This window comes from Bubalus bubalis, chromosome 2, assembly GCF_019923935.1.
Source record: "Bubalus bubalis isolate 160015118507 breed Murrah chromosome 2, NDDB_SH_1, whole genome shotgun sequence".
Classification (NCBI taxonomy): Eukaryota; Metazoa; Chordata; class Mammalia; order Artiodactyla; family Bovidae; genus Bubalus; species Bubalus bubalis.
The window spans coordinates 17,473,508-17,494,302 of record NC_059158.1 but is presented as its reverse complement, the minus strand read 5'-3'; the positions used below and the strand labels follow the sequence as shown (position 1 = coordinate 17,494,302).

The following is a 20,795-nucleotide window of genomic DNA, read 5'->3' as shown; positions in this document are numbered from 1 at the left end:
TCTAAAGTGTCTGTGTTTATTTTTTTAAGAGGAGACCCATTACAGAGCATGCATTAGAAAGCTGTAAATTTCAAGTAGCTCGCTATGGGATAGATGATTATGACCATCTCAGAGCTGGATGGGATGGAGGTGGATTTAGCACGTTTTGCGGGTTCGGCACGTCAGGATCTTGATGTACATGTCAACTTTACGTGAATCCCTGCGCAAGCAGTGGAACAGGTTATAATATTCAGAAATACTCCTATCTTCATTGCTGAACGTCATGGATGAGAATCTTGACCAGGTATCGCTAACCTCGTGTATCATCTTCAAGACTGGAACAATAATCTGAATACCCAAATGATAATGACTTCTTATGCATTCTATTAGTATTTCTTTATCTTTTTTCTTCTAATTATCAAATAAAGATATGAGGAAAACATATGAATATAAAACTCTCTAGATATGGATTTTGGAGCCAGCCTATGAGAAAACAATTAGAAATCTAAAAAGTATAATTGGAACTCAAGTTTAGTTTTAACTTTCCGTTTTCTTCCTTCCCACTCTCATCCTTTGATTTGAGGAGAACAGAGAAAGAAGACAAGGGGAACTTCAATAGCAGATGTCCGGGGTTACTTTAGAAAAATGCTGATCTTGGAAAGTCTGTTCTCTAGTACTGTTACTCTTGAAAACATTACAACCACCAGTGCCCAGGAAGAGGCAAGCTTTTGGTGGAATGTGTGCAATGCAGGGAAGGCTGCACATGTCAAAAACTGCAGTGAAATTCTGATTTCTTTACAGTAGAATCTATCACTATGAATGTCTAGGCTCCTGCTTTATGTAGTAGCCATCTAGCATATAGAAGTCATGAATCTTTTTCTTACAAAATGAGATATTTCCAAACTCTTTATGCATTACAGTGGTCACCTCTTTCATTCATGAACAAAGCAAGAAAGCCCTCTGCAGGATGCTCACCTTCCTGAATTGACTCTCTATGAATGCTTGAAGTTTCTCTGACATGTTCTCAATCTCCGTGGCACTTGATATGACAGCCTTTGACAGATTTTTCATACTCCGAAGCTCCAGGACTAGATAATACAGAGGATTATTCCAGGAGTACAGTAACAGGAGTGTCCACTTACTAAGGTCTTCATTCTAAGCAACCAGAAGAAAGAGTCTCATTAAAAAAATCATAATTCAGTGGTTTTGGTAACATGTGATCTTTTCTCAGAGCAGCTGACCTAAAAATCTTGGTTATTCCTATGTGTATGCAGAGATTTTTGAAGGTAGTAAAAGTGGCAAAAGTATAAAATGTAAGCTATTAGTTCACACTTTGCTGAAATTTTAAACATCTAGGTTATTTTAGGAACTAATACTTCTGATGCATTCTAATTTATAACATGAAGAATTTTCTTTTTTCCTCTGAAATTCTACCACCACTCAGTGAGTTCTTTTGTGTTTGTATATTTCCGTGAGAGAATCTAAGCATTTACACAAGTCAGTATGTGCTGCAGGGCCTGACCCAGGAAAGAGGGATTCCACCTGTGCCCACATCATTGTCACCCAGTGATTCATTCGTATTAATGAATCAGATGAGTCCTTCGTATTGATTGTAGATCGGTAATTGCTTTATGATATTACAACAAAGAGACAAGGAAGAAGACATGACATTCCTAAACAGGCTTCTCTCCTCAGCTGATCCCACACCAGCCCCCTGCTGACATCAGAACAGTTGTTTTGTTGACATGTCTCCGGGCAGAAAATGGCACAGTGTTGTCTTTAGTAACAGCATCAGTGGGATTCACAGTGGAGGGTTCCCCCCTAGTTCACTACTACTAGCAGAATTGAGCCTGAAAATCCCGGGGGCTGAAGATCTCTAGTTAATATGCTTGATTTCTTAAAGCCACAAACTGTTTTACTGGTAAAGAACAGAGAACTGAATAGGATTAAATATAGTAATGCACATAAAGTGAAAGTGAAGTCGCTCAGTCATGCCCGACTCTTTGTAACCCCATGGACAGTAGCCTGCACCAAGCTCCTCTGTCCATGGGATTTTCTAGGCAAGAGTACTGGAGAGGGTTGCCATTTCCTTCTCCAGGAAGTCTTCCCGACCCAGGGATCAAACCCAGGTCTCCCGCATTGTAGACAGACGCTTTACCATCTGAGCCACCAGGAAAGTCTTGTCACTTAAAGTGCTGAGTAAAATGTAAGGCCATGTAGTAACTCTAAATAAGCTTTAAATTTAAGCTTATTGAAAAATCCCTCCTCTTCTTGCTCTTTGTCCTTTTTCCTTTACTTGTTCACCTTCATTATTAATGAGATTAACAGGGGAATAGAATGCTAGTATCATTAAAAAGGTTGTAGAGAGAGAAGATAGAATTTTAAGGGGGGATACATGTGAAAATACTTTAAATAAGGTTAGGAGGAAGGATAATGCAGGAAATCAGAAAGAAGAGATTATAACAGTGAAAATTTGGAGTTGCCATAAATGATTGAGGATTGTATGTAAACTGTGTTGTCCTCAGAACAGAGGCAATTGTTGTGGCCATGAGAAGGAAAGCAATGTTTTATAGGCCATTGTGGGGGAGACTTACATATTAAGAATAAAAGGTGACAGAGGAGTCGTTGAGAATGACGAATGAAGGAGGTGTCAGAGAAGTAGAAGCAGAATCAGGAGAGCCTTGAAAGGCAGACGTGGTGGCTCGGGTGGTGCAGTATAGGACTCCCAAGTAGGAGTTACTAGTAACAGGGTGTACTCAAAACTGGGTGTGTTTCTTACATATTCATGAATTTTGCAATCTTATGTTTTACATGTGGAAGTACCCATTCGTTTCCTGTTTTCATACAGAATAATAGCTGCAATTCTGTGTCTAATGCATTGGTTGAACTAAAGTTGTCTGCATGGACAATTTATAGATCTGTAATTTATCTTGCTACTACAGATCTTTAGTCATCCCTTGATTTCGCTCATGCTTCATCAGCTGCATAATATAGTTTCTCTTCTATCGCTTACAGTTCCTCCACCTTTTTCTGCATATACAGTTACCATAAGCTCTAATAATCTGAAGTCTGGTAGCCTACATACTGTCTCATTTGATCCGGTGAAAAACCCAGGTGAAAGACTCACGTTCATCTGCTGGGCTTTATCTCTTTCTTCGGGAGTATGGAAGGAATTGGTGTGGCAGCTCTTGGTGGCATTGATATAACTCTGTTTGCCCTGGGCATATTTTTCATCCTGAAAGTGATCAGGCAATTAGTTAGGGTTGTTTGGCATTCAGTAGATAAACCCATTACCAGAACACTAACATGTTTGATAGACGTATATTTTTTTTACCAGGGGAGAGGGGGGGCGCATCACAAAATTTGAAAGTCATTCTTTTCCTAATTTTCTATATATTGTCTCTATAAAAATGATTTTACATATAACTTTTCTAAATTACACCTTTTCCCTTCTCTGTTTTATTATTATCTTTTTTTTTTTTTTACTATTTGAACCAAATATAGCACATATGTACCAATATTTGGTGCTTCCCAGGGGACGGTAGTAGTAAAGAATATTCCTGTCAATGCAGGAGATATAACAAGACTGAGGTTTGAATCCTAGGTGAGGAGCATCCCTTGCAAGAGGGTAAAGCAGCCTACTCCAGTATTCTTGCCTGGCCAATCCTATGGACAGAGGAGCCTGTTGGGCTATAGTCAGAAGGGTTGTCAAAAATTGGACACAACTGAAGTGACTTAGAATGCATGCATGCACCTCATTTAATCATTTAATCTTTTGTTTACTTGGAAGAGTTGGAAAAAAAAAAAAGACAGTCAAAATGGAGGATGAAAGAAAATCTAATGAGTAAAAAGAACTACGTGAATTTAATAGAAAACTTTAGCTCCGCCTTTTATTATCTGTCTGCTCTACTGTGTGCTCCTTGATTGACCTGAAAGAATTAACATACAACTTTCAAATACCTCCCTCAGAAAGAGAATAATTGTTTCCAATTGTAAAAACCCCTTCTATTGCAGCTCGAAACCTATTCACTGCAAATCTTAAAACAATAATTTGTACCTTAAAAAAAACTACAAATTATTTGTTTCCGTGACCGGGATTCAGCTTTGTTTAACATGCTCCATCCACCCAGTTCACTGCAGAGCAGTTCTCATTTACTGGCTATTTACTCTGAGCCTGGAGAAGAAAGCCCAGAGAGAAAGGATCCGAAAATCAACACACTTCATTTTCCCCAGTCCCACCTGAAAGTGCTTTGTGTCAGGTAGTATTATGGACTGAATCTATGTTCTTCATGTGTTAGAGCCCTAACTGCCAAAGTGCTGTGTTTTGAAAAGGGTTCTGATTTTGGGGATCCCATGGTCTATAGCCCACCAGATTCCTCTGTCCAAGGGATTTTGTAGGCAAGAATACTGGAGTGCTTGCCGTTGCCTTCTCCAGGGAATCTTCCAAACCTAGGGATAGAACCCAAGTCTCTCACATTGCAGACAGATTCTTAACCATCTGAGCCAGCAGCGAAGCCCATTAAGGTCAAATGAGCTCTTAATGTGGAATACTGATCGAATAGGTTTAGTGTCTTCATGAAGCAAACACCAGAGAATTCATTCTGTGTCTCTTTGTCTTTTCCTCTATCTCTCTTCACCACCCCAACTTTTTGGGAGGAGTCACAGAGAAGCCAGCCTGGGAAGGAAGAGTTCTTACCAGAACCTCACTTTGCTGGCACCCTGATCTGGGACTTCTAGCCCCCAGAACTGTGAGGAAAGAAATTTCTGTTGTTTATTCCACTGAGTCTATTGTATTATTTTATGGCATCCCTAGCTGATAAATACAAAATCATTTATTTTGAAAATTTAAAAAAGAAACTGAATGAAAGGAAATTGAAAAAGTTATTGCACTCCTTAGGAATCTTTGAGATTCCACAAAACTGATCCTTTCTTCGATTTCAACATCTTATGAACTGACGGCTTCTTTGACCTAGAGAGGGTGTTATTGCAGCATTCATGTTTGAAGGATAGTATACCCCTGTCACTTAGGGGAAGTTTCCTTTTGGGAGCCTGGCGGGCTACAGTCCACAGGGTCGCAAGAGTCGGACACGATTTAGCAACTAAACCACCACCACCATAGTACTTACAAACTCACTGAACATTATTGTGGAAAGGTTATGGAAGTCGTGGGAGAGGCTGGCGGCATTGATAAACACGTCTGTAAGGGATTTCTGGAAGGAGACAAACACGTCAGGACCGCAGGACGGGCATGAGATGCCTTGGCATAGGAGCAGATTAGACACGACCAGCAGCAGCAGCAGGCAGGACCCTGTTTAAATAAAAACATGAGCCATTCTGAGATGATCTGGTCACCTGAGGTCATCAAATCCATCCTGTGGAGGGAAGCCTTTTCTTTCGCTGTTGCTCTGATCAGGAGTTGTTGCTGTAGAAGCTGGGGTGGGGAAGAAGGAGCACTTTCTGTGTAAATTTAGATGGATGATAATATTTGCAAAGATAGAGATTTGGAGAAGTAGGTTACTCCATGTATTTTTGAATTGTCCCCAGAAGTACTTCTGTTCTCTGTAAACATTTGGAACTTAATTCTGAGCCAGAATGTTTAGGCCGTTTTTTTAAGACAGTTCAATCTTGGGACTCTACAGACTCTGTGCAGTGAGGCCCTCTAGGAGTTTGCAATTTTTTTACTCTACATCAACTAATGCTTGAACTTTAGACACTGAAATGACAAGAAAAGTCCAGTTGATCTGTGTGGTTTACCATCACGCCTGGGTAAGAGTAAGCACGTGACTGACTGATCACTACTATTGAGTACAGAGAGAATACTAAGAGAAAAAGGATACTGTACCTTGGACCTGCTCACTCACCTAGTAACCCCATGCATGTCTCTAATACTTTCACAAAAGCTTTAAAACATCTCAAAATCTGTGTTTCACAGGAACCCTGTGAGATAGCCTTAATCTTCACTATGATCATCAAGTTCTGTTAATGAAGATGTGATGACTTGGAGAGGGCAAGTAATTTTCCCCAGGTCCCATTATTAGCAGATGCAGGTGACTGGGCACCAGCACACTCATGTGTTCACTTCCTGATGTCACATCACACATGCCTGTGGCCCTCGGTCTGCATGCGTGTAACCAGGACCACATCAGAAGCTGTGATGACTCTGCTTAAAGAGAAAAATACTTTGTCTTTGACTGCAAAACAGCAGTGCCTAGAACATTGGTTTTATATGCACTTGTTCTGCTGTGTCTATAACACTCACTGTTACAGTCTTTGACAATTATCAGTGTGGGGGCCTGGTTCTCTTGGCTAGCCTTTCTTCTTGGCACCTTGGCAGCTCTTCTACTCTTATCCATCTTTATTCTTCTGATTACATTTGTTTCTTTGAGAAAATAGCAAATAAATCTCCAAATGGTAACACAAGAATATTACCTGGTCAGCACCCAAGACGACATCATCGACTCTGCAAACAAGGCCTGCCCTTTCCTGACTTTGACTTTTTAAGGACAAAATTTACCCGTCTGGTCGGGAATACATCCTGACAACCCATGGGGCTTAGTTTTTGAACCATCTCCAAACATCTCCTCTTTGATACTAGAACTAGACCTTCATGCTTCCATGATGTATTGTAATATTTCAGAAATTATTCCTGGCCCTACCTTTGGCCAACAGAAGCATAAATCATAGACTCTTGCAAGCATGATTTTAATATTACTTTTCCTGTCTGACCTTTGTAAGTAAGCAGAATTTAAGACTAAAGTGAGCAAGAATTGAGTTTGGACAAGAGAACTGAAAAAATAGAGATTTTATTCTCCTGAATGAGATCTGAACATGATTCTTTTTCCAATTTACCAGAAGAGTGATAATTTAATTAAGGATAAGATATCAGCATTTACTAGGTTTTCTCTGCTCTTAGTTAGTTTAAATGGGCATGGTATCTAAGAATAAAATGAATATTTAAAATTAGGTGATGAAAATAAAAGAAAGTGAAAGTGAAGTCACTCAGTCATGTCCGACTCCTAGTGACCCCATGGACTACAGCCCACCAGGCCCTCCATCCATGGGATTTCCAGGCAAGAGTACTAGAGTGGGGTGCCATTGCCTTCTCTGGAAAATAAAAGAAGTGGTCCTCAAAAACAAGACATATAAGTTGGAGAAATTTGGGACTATCTCTCTCATCAAGTAAAGAGCTTATTGTGACAGGCCAGGAGGATAATAGCTTATATAACAGAAATGTATTTGTGTGCATATATTTCTGTGCATGTATACATGTGCTATGCATAAATATATGCTTAATTTCTTCATGAAACTTTGGACCTTATAAAATTCAATTTTATAAGAGGCGGTAAGTATAGCAGAATACCCTAATTCCTAATGTAATTGATCATCTATTGGTAGATGACTAACTATATGGTTTTTTTTTCTGTTAAATTGTTTTTTTAATATTTTATCTCAAATACTTATTTTTTTATTTTTTTAATTTAAATCTATTGATTTTAATTGGAGGCTAATTACTTTACAATATTCTATTGGTTCTGCCACACATCAACATGAATCCGCCACGGGCGTACACGTGTTCCCCATCCCTAACCTCCCTCCCACCTCCCTCCCTGTACCATCCCTCTGGGTCATCCAAGTGCACCAGCCCCAAAGATCCTGTATCGAACCTGGACTGGCGATTCATTTCCTATATGATATTCTACATGTTTCCATGACATTTCTCCAATTGTTATTTGTGTGTTTGCTTTCATAGCACATATATTAAAAATCTGGAATAATACTGAGAGGATTAGCATGACCTCTGCCCAAGGATGACACACAAATTTGTTAAGCCTTCCATATTTTTCCGTAACAGCTTCGAGGGGTGGGATGGGAAGGATGGTGGCAAGGAGGTTCTAGAGCGTGGGGACATAGGTATCCCTATGGCTGATTCATGCTGATGTTTGGCCAAAACCAGTACAGTATTGTAAAGCAATTACCCTTCAATTAAACATCAAGAAATTCAATTCTAAAAACTGTTATTGGGAATCATATATCCATTGTATGACTAAAGAGGATCTGACTCTAAACTGATGATGTCGATTAACATTGGTTAATGATTCATTAACTTTATAGTTGAATGAGAAAAGTAAACTCACAAACACTGTTGTCTTGATTCAGTGTCGTAGCAGGCTATAATCCTTGTCTGTGTTCACTTTTCAGTGGTATAGTGCCCAAACTTTGAAACTGAGGCTGTTTCCAGAAGTGCACAGTTGTGAGTCCTGCCCAGGGTTTTTGTTCCTGATGCTGGAGGCTTCTGTTTGCTGGTCACTAAGGCCGTAATTTTCTCTGCTGAGAATTCTCTGGGTCTATCATGTGCACAAGTCTTTATATTTTGGTTTTCTAATTTGATTCTCTTATTCTTTTGATTAGACTACCAATTCACTTTATGATTTATTTTTCAGACCTTTTGTGCTTTGATCTTTCTGATGCTCATTAGTGTATTTGCTTCTATGTCTACCTTTCTGAGTAGTTTTCAGCATCACATAAATCCTACCCTATACTTTTTCTGTCTGGATTTTGGCATTTAACATCAGCATATTTTTATGAACTTCACTTTCCTTCTGGTGTGGTTTCAGGTACATAGTTTAAGCTGGTTGGCTCACATCTGGCTTGTCCGTGTTGTCTCCGAACAATTAGAGAACTCTGCTTTCTTTCTAGGCAATACTGCACTTCGTTTTGATACCGTTGCTAATTCTTTGTGATTTCCCTTCCTGCCTCATAAGCTTTGTCTTTCTCAATCTACTGTACCCTGAGTACTATGTGCTGTATGTTGTTATTACTATTTTAAATGAATATCCACTAGTATAGCAAAGAATTAAAGGCAATAAAATTGCAATAGTATTGGTAATAATACATTCCCCAAAAATGTAATCCAGTAATGCTCCCAGTTATAAATGACTTTCTATGCATGTATTACTGAGGTCCCCTACACATTTTTCCATACTAGGTGTTTCAGTTTTGAAAAAGAATGTAAAAAACAATGGAGTGGAAAATTCTGAAAATCACTTTAGATTTTAAATGCCTCAAGATTAAGTATGCAATTATTAATTTGTTATAGTTAATAAGGCTATTCTGAGCACATATAGCTCAGTGTTCAGTGATTGCTATTGGGTAAAGGATGTACCCCGTGAACTGTATCACCAAACAGGTGATTGGAGATAAAGAAAGCATTGCCAGGAAGACACAGGCTTTTGTTCTGGAAGGAAAAACTTACAGGGTCTGTCATCTACAGTCTACTCTTCAGATTTTTCAAAACACTTACTCTTCCTTTGCTCATTTAATAATTTGGATTGTTTGATTACTTTTCATACTGAATTGCACAAGTCTTTTATATATACTTGGATACAAACCACTTACCAAATATGTGATTTGCAAATATTTTTTTTCATTCCATAGGTTGTCATTTCATTTTAATGATGGCTTCTTTTACTATGCAGAAGGTTTTGAGTTTGATGTGGTCTCACTAGTTTATTTTTGCAGTTCTTGCCTTTGCTTTTGATGACTGAGTAATTTGAGCTGCTTGTATTTTGGAAAGCAATCCTCTATCGGTTGTTTTATTTGCTATCATCTTCTTCCATTCTTACCAAAAGCCTCAGACTGGCTGAATGGATATGAAAACAAGACCCATATATATCCTGTCTACAAGAGACCCACTTCAGTCCTAGAGACACATACAGACGGAAAGTGAGTGGATGGAAAAAGATATTCCATGCAAATGGAAATCAAAAGAAAGCCAGATTGTCATTCTCGTATCAGAAAAAATAAACCTTAAAATCAAAACTATTATAAAAAATTAAGAAGGACAGTACCAAATGATCAAGGGATAAGTCCAAGAAAAAGACATAACAATTTTAACTGTTTATGTACCCAACATAAGAGCACCTCAATACATAAGGTCAACACTAACTGACACAAAAGGGGAATTGACCGTAACACAATAATAGTAGGGTTGTTGACACCACACCTATACCAGTGGACAGATCATCAGAACAGAAAATTAATAAGGAAACATAAACCTAGAAGGAAATATTAGAGCAAACAGAACTAACTGATATCTTCAGCACATTCCATCCAAACGCAGAAGAATACACTTTCTTCTCAAGTGCACATGGAACATTCTCCTCATCTTGGGTCCCAAATCAAACCTCAATAAATTTAAGGAAATTGAAATTATATCAAGAATTTTCTCTGACCACAACACTATGATACTGCTACTGCTACTGCTGCTAAGTCACTTCAGTCGTGTCCGAGTCTGTGCGAGCCCATAGGCGGCAGCCCACCAGGCTCCCCCGTCCCTGGGATTCTCCAGGCAAGAACACTGGAGTGGGTTGCCATTTCCTTCTCCAATGCATGAAAGTGAAAAGTGAAAGTGAAGTCACTCAGTCGTGTCCAACTCTTAGCGACCCCATGGACTGCAGCCTACCAGGCTTCTGTATCCATGGGATTTTCCAGGCAAGAGTACTGGAGTGGGGTGCCATTGCCTTCTCCATGTGACCTATATAGGGAAATACTATTTAGCCATTAGAATTAGAAAGAAATCCTTCCATTTGTAGCAACATGGATGAAACTGGAGGGCATTACACTAAGTAAGTCAGAGAAAGACAAATACCATATGATATCAACTATAAAGAGTTTCAAAAAAAAAAAGGGAACTCAGAGTAAAAAGATGATTGCCAAAGACAGGAGCGTAGGACAAATAGGGAGAGATTTTTAAAGGTTACATATTTTCACATATAAAAAATTAATGAGGTGAGGATCTAAGTTTGAGCTTCATGATCTAATCATGAGATTGAACAAGCTCTGGGAGTCGGGATGTACAGGGAAGCCTGGCGTGCTACAGTCCCTGGGGTCACACAGAGTGCGACATGACTGAATGACTGACTGAACTGGAGAGAGTGGAACTTACCTGTGTTCTCCTCAAAAAGCAAAAGTTAAATGTGTGTGGTGATGACAATGGTACTCTATAGAAGCAAAACTCGTTTCTAATGCATGCACAAATGGGGGTGGACAAGATGACAGAGGGATAGGCGGAAGTGGGGTACACCTCTCTCCACTGATGCGTCAAGAACGTCTAAAGATGCAGCAGTTCTCACAGAAGATCAGGTGAATACTGGCAGGACTCGCTGACTACTAAGAAGGAACATCCGGATCCATACAGAACTTGGTAGGACAAAGGAAAGAAGGGACAAAGAGGAAGGGGAAAGAAGGAGGACAGCAAGTGGGACCAGGCTTTACCTGGGGATAAGGGAGCTGAAGCGCAGGGGAGAGATCCCTGCATCCATGGCCATCCACTGGGACAGGGGAGGCATTTGAAGCAGTTGGGGAGTGAACTAACTACTCTGTGACCTTCTGAACATAGTGAGAACCATGTAGAGAAGCCATGCTGCAGCCTTTCATACCTCGGACAGGGTTGTAAGTCCACTGGTGTCCATGGAAGCTTGGAGCTGGAGCCATGGGGATTGCAGAATGATCCCAGGATGAGGACTCCTGTTGACCGTGGGGAGTCAGCCTGATGGGATGGGGTGGAGGAAATGTGCTGCATGGAATGCTTCTTAAGGAAAGCCATGAGGCCATAAAAGTAGGGTTCAACTGCCTGTGGAGCAGAGCTATCTCTTTCTCCATGCTGGTACCTGCAGGTTGAGCAATAGAGAAAGACTTCAATGAGGGTGGTCCTTGAGTGCCTGATGCACTAATCAATGGAGAACTTTGAATGTCTATATACCCGACCCTACACTATTCTCTGTCTAAATTTTGAGTTTTAGCATCATAATGTTTTTATGAACTTAAATTTCTTCTGGTAGAGTTTCTGGTTTACAAACTAAGCTAAATCCTGACAGCTGGCATGATCTTGGTGTTTCAAGAAACTTTGAGAACCTTCGTTCCTCTCAAGGCAATACTGCCCTTTACTTTACTACCATTGCTGACTTCCCATACTTTCACTTCTTGCCTAATATATTCTATGTCTTTCTCTATTCACTATAACTTTAGTAGTATGTATCCCTGTGTTGGTATTAATATTTATAATCAATTATTAATGGATGCAGTAGAGATCCAAAAGGACTACAGTTACAACAGTAGTAATAAATAACCCCCAAATTATAATCCATTAATGCTCCCATTTAAAACTGGTTTTCTATCTATATATTATTGAGGTCTCTTAACTCATTTTCCTTACTAGGTGGCTCAATTTTGAAATGAAATATACAAAACTATGTAGTGGTAAACTCTGGAAATTGCCTTCCTTTTGATATGCCTCATTAGTAAGGATTTAAATATTAGATATTTTTTCCCCTGGTGGGGCTGTTCTTAGTACACATTATAGTTCACTGTGAAGTGATTGCTATTGACCGAAGAACGTACACATTGAATTGTAATTGTCAAATAAGTGAGTGGAGATGAAGAAAGTAATGCCAGGAAGGCACAGGCTTTTATTGTTATAGAAGGAAAACCTTGCTGTGTCTTTCATCTATAGTCTAATCTTCAGATTTATTGAAAGTCTTACTATTCTTATGCTCCACTAAAAATTTGGATTAAATGGGGGTTTTTGTCCTTGAGTTGTATGTCTCATGTATTTTGGATATTAAGCCCTTATCAAATATATGATTTGGAATATCTTCTGTCAATCTGGAAATTGCCATTTGATTTTATTGATGTTCCTTTCTTTGGAGTCTAATGTGGTTCCACTTGTTTTCGCAGTTGTTGCCTTTGCTTTTGGTGTGAAACCCAAAACCTCATTGCAAACATGGATGGCAAGAAGATGACCTCAGTGTCTTCTTCTAAGAGTTTAATCACTTAAAGTCTTATGTTCTAATTTTTAATCCATTTTTATGCATGGTAAAAGATGGGGATACAGAACCATTTTTTCATTGGACTATCCAGTTTTCCCAGTGCCATTTTTGACAAGCTTGTCCTTTCCCCACTGGATAGTCTTAGCTCCTTTTTCATAAGCTAACCGACAATATAAGGGTGTGTGTTTCCTTCCGGCTTCACTATTCTACTCTGTTGATCTATGTGTCTATTTTCATGCCAGAAGCAAAGCATTCTGTTTTGATTACTATAGCTTTCTAATACAATTTGAAATCAACAACCCTAGTCTCGAACTTTGTTCTTCTTTCTCAAGATCACTTTTATCTTTGGTGCTTTGTGACTTAATACAGTAGAATAGACCAAGAGCAGATGGAAAAAGTACACAGAACTATACAAAAAAATATCTTAATGACCCAGATAATCACAATGGTGTAGTTTCTCACTCAGAGCCAGAAATCCTGGAATGTGAACTCCAGTGGGTCTTAAAAAGCACTGCTGCCAACAAAGCCAGTGGAGGTGATAGAATTCCAGCAAAGCTATTTAAAATCCTGGAAGATGGTGTTATTAAAGTGGTCCACTTAATACGTCAGAAAATTTGGAAGAGCCAGCAGTGACCAGAGGACTGGAAAAGGTCAATCCTCATCCCAGTTCCCAAGAAGGACAGTGTTAAAGAATGTTCAAACCACTGAACAGATGCACTCATCTCCAGGGCTGGTAAGGTTATGATCAAAATCTTCCAGGCTAGGCTTCAGCATTATGTGAACCTAGAACTTCCAGATGTTCAAGCTGGGTTTAGAAAAGGGAGACAAACCAGAGATCAAATTGCCAACATTTTCTGGAACATAGAGAAAGTAAGGGAATTCCAGAAAATCATCTGCTTCATTGATCTCACCAAACTGTGTGGATCACAACACAGTGGAAAATTCTTAATGAGATGGGAATACCAGACGAACCTTACCTGTCTTCTGAGAAACTTGTATGCAGTTCAAAAACCAACAGTTAGAAGCAGACAAGGAAAAATAAATTGGTTCAAAATTGGTGAAGGAGTCCATCAAGGCTGAATATTGTCACCCTGCTGATTTAACTTATATGCAGAGCATATGCATGCAAAATGTTGGACTGCATGAGTCCTAAAGGCTGGAATCAAGATTGCTGGGAGAAATATCAACAACCTCAGATATGTGAATGATAGCACTCTAATGGTAGAAAGCAAAGAGGAACTAAAGAGCCTCCAATGAGGGTGAAAGAGGAGAGTGAAAAAGCTGGCTTAAAACTCAATGTCAAAAAAGCTAAGATCATGGCATCTGGTCCCATCACTTACATGCAAATAGAAGGGGAAAAGGTGGAAGCAGTGACAGACTTCCGCTTCCTGGGCTCTAAAATCACTGTGGATGGTGAATGCAGCCATGAAATTAGAAGACGATTGCTTCTTGGCAGGAAAGCTCTGACAAACCTAGACAGTGTGTTAAAAGCAAAGACATCACTTTGCCGACAGAGGTCTGTATAGTCAAGGCTATGCTCTTTCCAGTAGTCATGTACACATGTAAGAGCTGGACAGACAATAAAGAAGACAGAGTGCTGAACATCTGATGTTTTTGAACTATGGTGCTGTAGAAGACTCTTGAGAGTCCCTGGGGCACAAAGGAGTTCAAAACCAGTCAACCTTAAAGGAAATCATCCCCGTATACTCTTTGGAAGGACTGATGCTGAAGCTCCAATACTTTGGCCACCTAATGTGAATAGCTGACTCATTGGAAAAGACCCTGATGCTGGGAAAGATTGAAGGCAGAAGAAAAAGAGGCTGACAGAGGATGAGAATTGGTTGAATGGCATCACCAATTCAAAGGGCATGGACTTGGGCAAATTCTAGGAGATGGTAAGGGACAGGGAAGTCTGGCGCAATGCAGTCTATGGAGTCAGAGTCAGACATGACCTGGCAACTGAACAACAACAACAGTTTTATACAAGTTGTAGAATTTTTTTTGTTTGTTTTGTGAAAAGTTTTGAAATTTTGAAAGAGACTGCAGTGAATATGTAGATAGCTGTGGGTAGAATGGATGTATTAACAATATTAAGTCTTCCAGTCAATAAATATGAAATATGCTCCTTTTATCTGTTTTAAACATTTCCTTCATGAGTGTCTTGAATGTTTCATCCATAGATCTTTCAACACCTTGCTTTAATTTATTTAAGAATTTTATTTTTTGATGCAATTGTAAAAGTGATTATTTGTATTTCTGTAGTGTGTTTGATGTATGGATAGGTAACTGAGTTTTATATATTCAAATACAGTATAAAAAATGCATGCTATTTTTTCCAGAATAGACAATTTTTCCCCTAAATATAGCAATTTTTTATCTGGGCAGTTTTTTATCTGCATCTTTCAAAACTCTGGAATCCCCTGGGTATATACCGGGAGAAATCTGTATTTCCTTAGTCCTTGGCTTCACAGAGCATTCAGTATGGATGAGGCTTTGGGTTACCTTAGACAAGTCAGTCTCCTCGTTGGATGCCATGGACTCATTCTTCTTTTCTCCAAAAATTCATATGTTGAAAACCTAATCCCCAAAGTGATGATTTTAGATGGTGGGACCATTTGAAAATAATTAGGTCATGAGTTCAGAACGCACATGAAGGCAGAGCCCACATGAATGGGATTAGGGCTCTTGTGAAAGCCCTAGTTCACTGTATGCTGTGAGAACAGCATCAAAAATTCATTGAAATTTTATTCTGCATGAATAAAAGTGTTTCATTGAGCAAACACATAACAAAGGCCTGATGGATGCAAAGAATGGACAGCAGGGAAGAGCACACATGTGGACTTTATGAATTAGGACTTAAATTTTAACAGAAAAACAGAAATGAGGTAAATTTCAAAGTTAAATGTTGCACCACAACTGGGACACATGTGGAGAGGGAAAAGCACAGAATGCCCTATGTCCACATAACAAGGAGACCTGAGCTGTGTCAGAGTCAGGAAACGCTGTTTGGAGGAACTGGTTTTTACTGAGATCTGAAAGATGTGGAGGAGGTAATCATGTAAGAGAGAGAGGGTGTTCCAGGGAGAAGAAGGCATTTATAAAGAGCTTTAGCCATATGTGAGAATATAGAGTGAGAAGAACAGACATGCCAGGATTGACCCTTCAAGGAATTTAATTTGCTTGGTAAAACTTATGCTAACTGGACAATGAATACAAGGTGGAATATGATCAGTTCTTTGAACGAGATAAGAATCAAGTTTTGCAGAGTATAGGAGATATTTCCTTTAGGGGTAATTCCGTGAAGATTCACTTAAACCTAGGAAACCTGGTTTCTATTGCTACTTTTGCATCAAGTTTTACAAGTTTAGATAGTGACATAATCATTCTTGGATTTACTTATATATTCTTAATACGGGAAGATTGCCTAGATAATTTCCAAGGTTTCTTACTTTTCTGAATATCCAATGAATCCCACTGGTTATTATCTGGAAAAAAAAATAAAAACCCTTTACCTACCAAGTGTAATATTTGAAATAAATTATATAAAAAGCATTGAAATTATTGCCTTTTTTTAAGGTTTTGTGTTCTTTGTTTATTAAATTTAAATTTATTTAATTGGAGGCTAATTACTTTAAAAATATTTTTCCAGATAAAATTGCAAGTATTTAAAGAATACATGACAATTTAAATAGGTATACATTATTACTGGATTCCCTCATTGATTTAATTAAAATTTAATTATTAATATCACCTCACATATTTATCTTTCAAGATCTTTTTGGTGAGGACTTTTAAGTTTTACTCTCTTACATGTGTGCTAACTGACTTCAGTCATGTCCAACTCTTTGTGACCCCATGGACTATAGAGCCTGCCAGGCTCCTCTGTCCATGGGGATTCTCCAGGGAAGAATGTTAAGGTAGGTTGCCATGCCCTCCTCAGGAGATCTTCCTGACCCAGGGGTTCAACTCTGTATTCTTTATGTAATGTCCTTATATTCCTTTGTCTTTGGAAATTTTCTTTGCTCTCAACTCTACTTTATCTAATATTAACATATGCTTTTATCCTTTTATTTTCCAAATATCCATGCCATTATCGAGTTTCTTGGGCTTTCCTGGTAGCTCAGACATAAGTAATCCACTTGCCTTGTGAAGACCTGGGTTCAACCCCTGGGTTGGGAAGATCCCCTGGAGGAGGACATGGGAATCAGTATTCTTGCCTGGAGAATTCCGTGGACAGTCCAACCTGATGGGCTACTGTCCATGGGGTCACACAGAGTCAGGCACAGCTTAGCAACTAAACCACCACCTGGTGTTCCTTCACATGTATTCCTTGGGAGGAACAGCCCTACTCAGGCTGCCTTCTGACGCTAGGTTGGAGGTTAGGAATGCTGGGCCTGGGTTGTCTTCTCTTAGGTGCTGCTGTGTTGCTGTTCCATTCTTCAGGCCCTAATCTAGTTCACCTTCTTCTTGCCAACTATACAAGGTCTCCTTTAGTGGTCTCTTCTTTTTTCCAGAACAGACAGAGGAGTGGTCATAAAGAGATCAATGTCATCTTGTTTGAACCAGAAGCCCAAAGTGTGTTTTATAACCTAGGGAAGAGATTTCATGGAGGGAAGTGGAGGAGGAAAATGGAAGGGAGTCCACAGTAGGCTGGAGATGAAAGTCATGGGGTCCCTTTCTTTAGAAGTCATCAGAAGCTATTTTTTCTAGGTGATATGTATATTCAGCTCTGAGTGAGTACACTTTCTGTTTCAGCAAACTCTAAGTCTGTATTTTTTCATTAATTTTCTTTACAAATGCATATATGATGATATCCATAAGACATTTTATTCATTCTAGGCCATTGCTCTGCTTTTATTATGACTTGAGATCTAAACCTGAAAATGAGATATCTATTGTAGAGTTTGGATTATTTACCAGTAGATGAATTGATGGAATAACAAAAGAACTAAAAATGATTACTTAATTGAACTCACTAAATTTTATATATGCATATGAAGAGAGTTATTCACATACAATTGTATTCCTGGCCCCTTGTGGTATTCTGAGAACTTTGATTGAAACTATATGTAAAAGAAATTACTTTATCATGATAGTTAAATAACTGGTATAATTATGTGTGTACATTCAGAATCCATTAGTCCAGTGGCCATAAAAATGAGTGTCCTCATCCCCTAGGGAAGAAAATGTTACTATTTCCATTTCTATTTCTATTTAGCTCAGTGTCATTTAGTTTATATTTTGTGTATATTTTTTAAATGTCATAATATATTAGAATACCAATGCATATATAATACTTTTACATAATATAATTACATCACTGACAGTGTGTTGAAAAATAGAAATACTTTGGAGATTAGTTCTTCAGGAATCAGAAAATTATCAAAATTTGCTGCATAAAATGTTAATTAATTTGGGGGAGTTTACCAACAATTTTTTATGAAACCAGTTCAACTGAAGAGAGGCAGAATGTTCAGAACATACATATTTGCATGAGTTTGCATAGAGCCTCAAAGACGGAAACAATTTTGAAGTTGGCTAGTCTATGGGGTCACTAAGAGTCGGGCACGACTGAACGACTTCACTTTCACTTTTCGCTTTTGCGCATTGGAGAAGGAAATGGCAACCCACTCCATTGTTCTTGCCTAGAGAATCCCAGGGATGGCGGAGCCTGGTGAGCTGCCGCCTATGGGGTCACACAGGGTCGGACACGACTGAAACGACTTAGCAGCAGCAGCAGCAGAGGAAGACCAAGAGACCTGCCTGGACAGGGGAAAACCTGAATCTTGAATGCAAGAGAGCATGTTTGCTCCCCTCAGTGTGGTCTAAATTGTTTTTCTTTAAATCACCTCCCTTTCTTCACCTTTATTCCCTAAACCCCATCCTCTGCTTTACTAGTTCTTTTCCAATAGTACAGATCACCTGTTAACATTCCATAAAATGTACTTGGATTCATGTTTATTGCAGATTATCTGTCTTCCCCCAGCTAGAATATCAGTTCCATGAGGAGAAGTGTCTACCAGCTTTGTGTATTGATGTAAACAAAGCACCTATAAGAGTTTCTGAGTCAAGGAGGAATTAAGTCAATAATAAATGGGTTAAATGACCAATAGCAGAGTACTGGGCAGGCGTATAGGTTTCAAAATTTTGTGACTTTAATTAGCTATTGTAAATAAACTGTTCTACAGTTAATGTTACAAGGTTAAGACATGTTTCTGTATCTATTATCAGCATAAACATAAACTACATTTAAAGAGAAGTTTTTAAAACAAACATGATAGCCAAAATGCACACTTGAAAAAAAATTATACTAGTTTATTTGTTTTCTTTATCCAAAATATAATTATATTCCTTTTCAAAAACTTTTCCTTACATAGGTGTGTGTACCTATACATTTATATATATAAATACAATTCCATCTATTCAAAGCTATGGTTTTCCCAGTAGTCAGTACGGATGTGAGAGCTGGACCATAAGGAAACTGAGCACCAAAGAATTGATGCTTTTGAACTGCAGTGTTGGAGAAGACTCTTGAGAGTCCCTGGGACTGCAGGGAGATCAAACCGGTCCATACTAAAGGAAATCAGCCTTGAATATTCATTGAAAGGACTGATACTGAAGCTGAAGCTCCAATACTTTGGCCACATGATGCAAAGAATTGACTCATTGGAAAAGACCCTGGTACTGAGAAAGATTGATGGCAGGAAGAGAAGATGATGGCAGAGGATGAAATGGTTGGATGGCATCACCGACTCAATGGGCATGAATTTGAGCAAGCTCCAGGAGATGGTGGAGGACAGGGGAGCCTGATGTGCTACAGTCCGTGGGGTCTCAAACAGTTGGATATGACTGAGTGACTGAAGTAAACTGAAGGTATGATATGTGCTATGTCCATAACATAATGATTATATGATCATTATATTATAGAAATCATTACATAAGTCACATTGACAAATATGCTATTTCAGTTTCAGGTATCATTATACATAGATAATATTGACATATAATGTTATTTTGGTTTCAGGTGTACAACCTAATAATTTGAGATATATTGCGAAATGATCACCGCAATAAGTCTGGTGAACATCCCTCATTAGAAATAGTTACAATTTTCTCCTTGTGATGAAAACTTTTATGATCTCTTGGCAGTGTTCAAATAGGCAATAAGCATATTCCTTTTTTGACTTAGTGCAGTTAAATGAGACAAGTGGTGCTGAGTCTTAGAATCAAAGAATCATGTTGAAACAGTTGAGTTGAATCAAACTTCTCAGTGCCAACTCATATAGAGCTGTCTTGAAAAATCCATCCCTGATTAGGCCCACCTGGCTCCCATCACACATGGTATGGTGTGCAGGCATAGATCAGTGTTTAAAGCTTATGGTGTCTTTTCCACTTGTCCATGCATTTCTTTCTCGACATCTTTCAGTGCTTCATCTGTCTCCTGTCTTCACTATCCAAAGAGGTTATAATTATGGCAGAAGACGTCTACGTAGCTAGACTCGCAGTTGCTGCCCACTGGGCATTTCAAATCAGATACATTACTTTGCCAACGAAGGTTCGTCTAGTCAAGGCTGTGGTCATGTATGGATGTGAGAGTTGGACTGTGAAGAAGGCTGAGCACCGAAGAATTGATGCTTTTGAACTGTGGTGTTGGAGAAGACTCTTGAGAGTCCCTTGGGCTGCAAGGAGATCCAACCAGTCGATTCTGAAGGAGATCAGCCCTGGGATTTCTTTGGAAGGAAAGATGCTAAAGCTGAAACTCCATTACTTTGGCCACTTCATGTGAAGTGTTGACTCATTGGAAAAGACTCTGATGCTGGGAGGGATTGGGGGCAAGAGGAGAAGGGGACGCCAGAGGATGAGATGGCTGAATGGCATCACTTACTCAATGGAAGTGAGTCTGAGTGAACTCCAGAAGTTGGTGATGGACAGGGAGGCCTGGCGTGCTGCGATTCATGGGTCACAGAGTCGGACACAACTAAACGACTG

The 20,795-nt window shown here is 39.0% G+C and overlaps 1 protein-coding gene and 1 non-coding gene across 2 annotated transcripts; one reads left to right on the top strand and one right to left on the bottom strand.

Moving 5' to 3' along the window:
• On the bottom strand, nucleotides 1-11,555 carry LOC112579588 (chorionic somatomammotropin hormone 2). The gene is made up of 5 exons (XM_025266288.3): nucleotides 11,418-11,555; nucleotides 5,106-5,287; nucleotides 3,107-3,214; nucleotides 955-1,134; nucleotides 1-327 (listed from the first exon to the last, which is right to left on the bottom strand). Exons 1-5 carry the CDS (start codon nucleotides 11,470-11,472, stop codon nucleotides 136-138), a joined length of 717 nt encoding a protein of 238 aa, XP_025122073.3. The 5' UTR covers nucleotides 11,473-11,555; the 3' UTR covers nucleotides 1-135.
• Nucleotides 7,714-7,822, top strand: LOC112583030. The gene has a single exon (XR_003107396.1). It is a non-coding gene; the product is annotated as a U6 spliceosomal RNA (small nuclear RNA).
• Nucleotides 11,556-20,795: the final 9,240 nt, after the last annotated feature.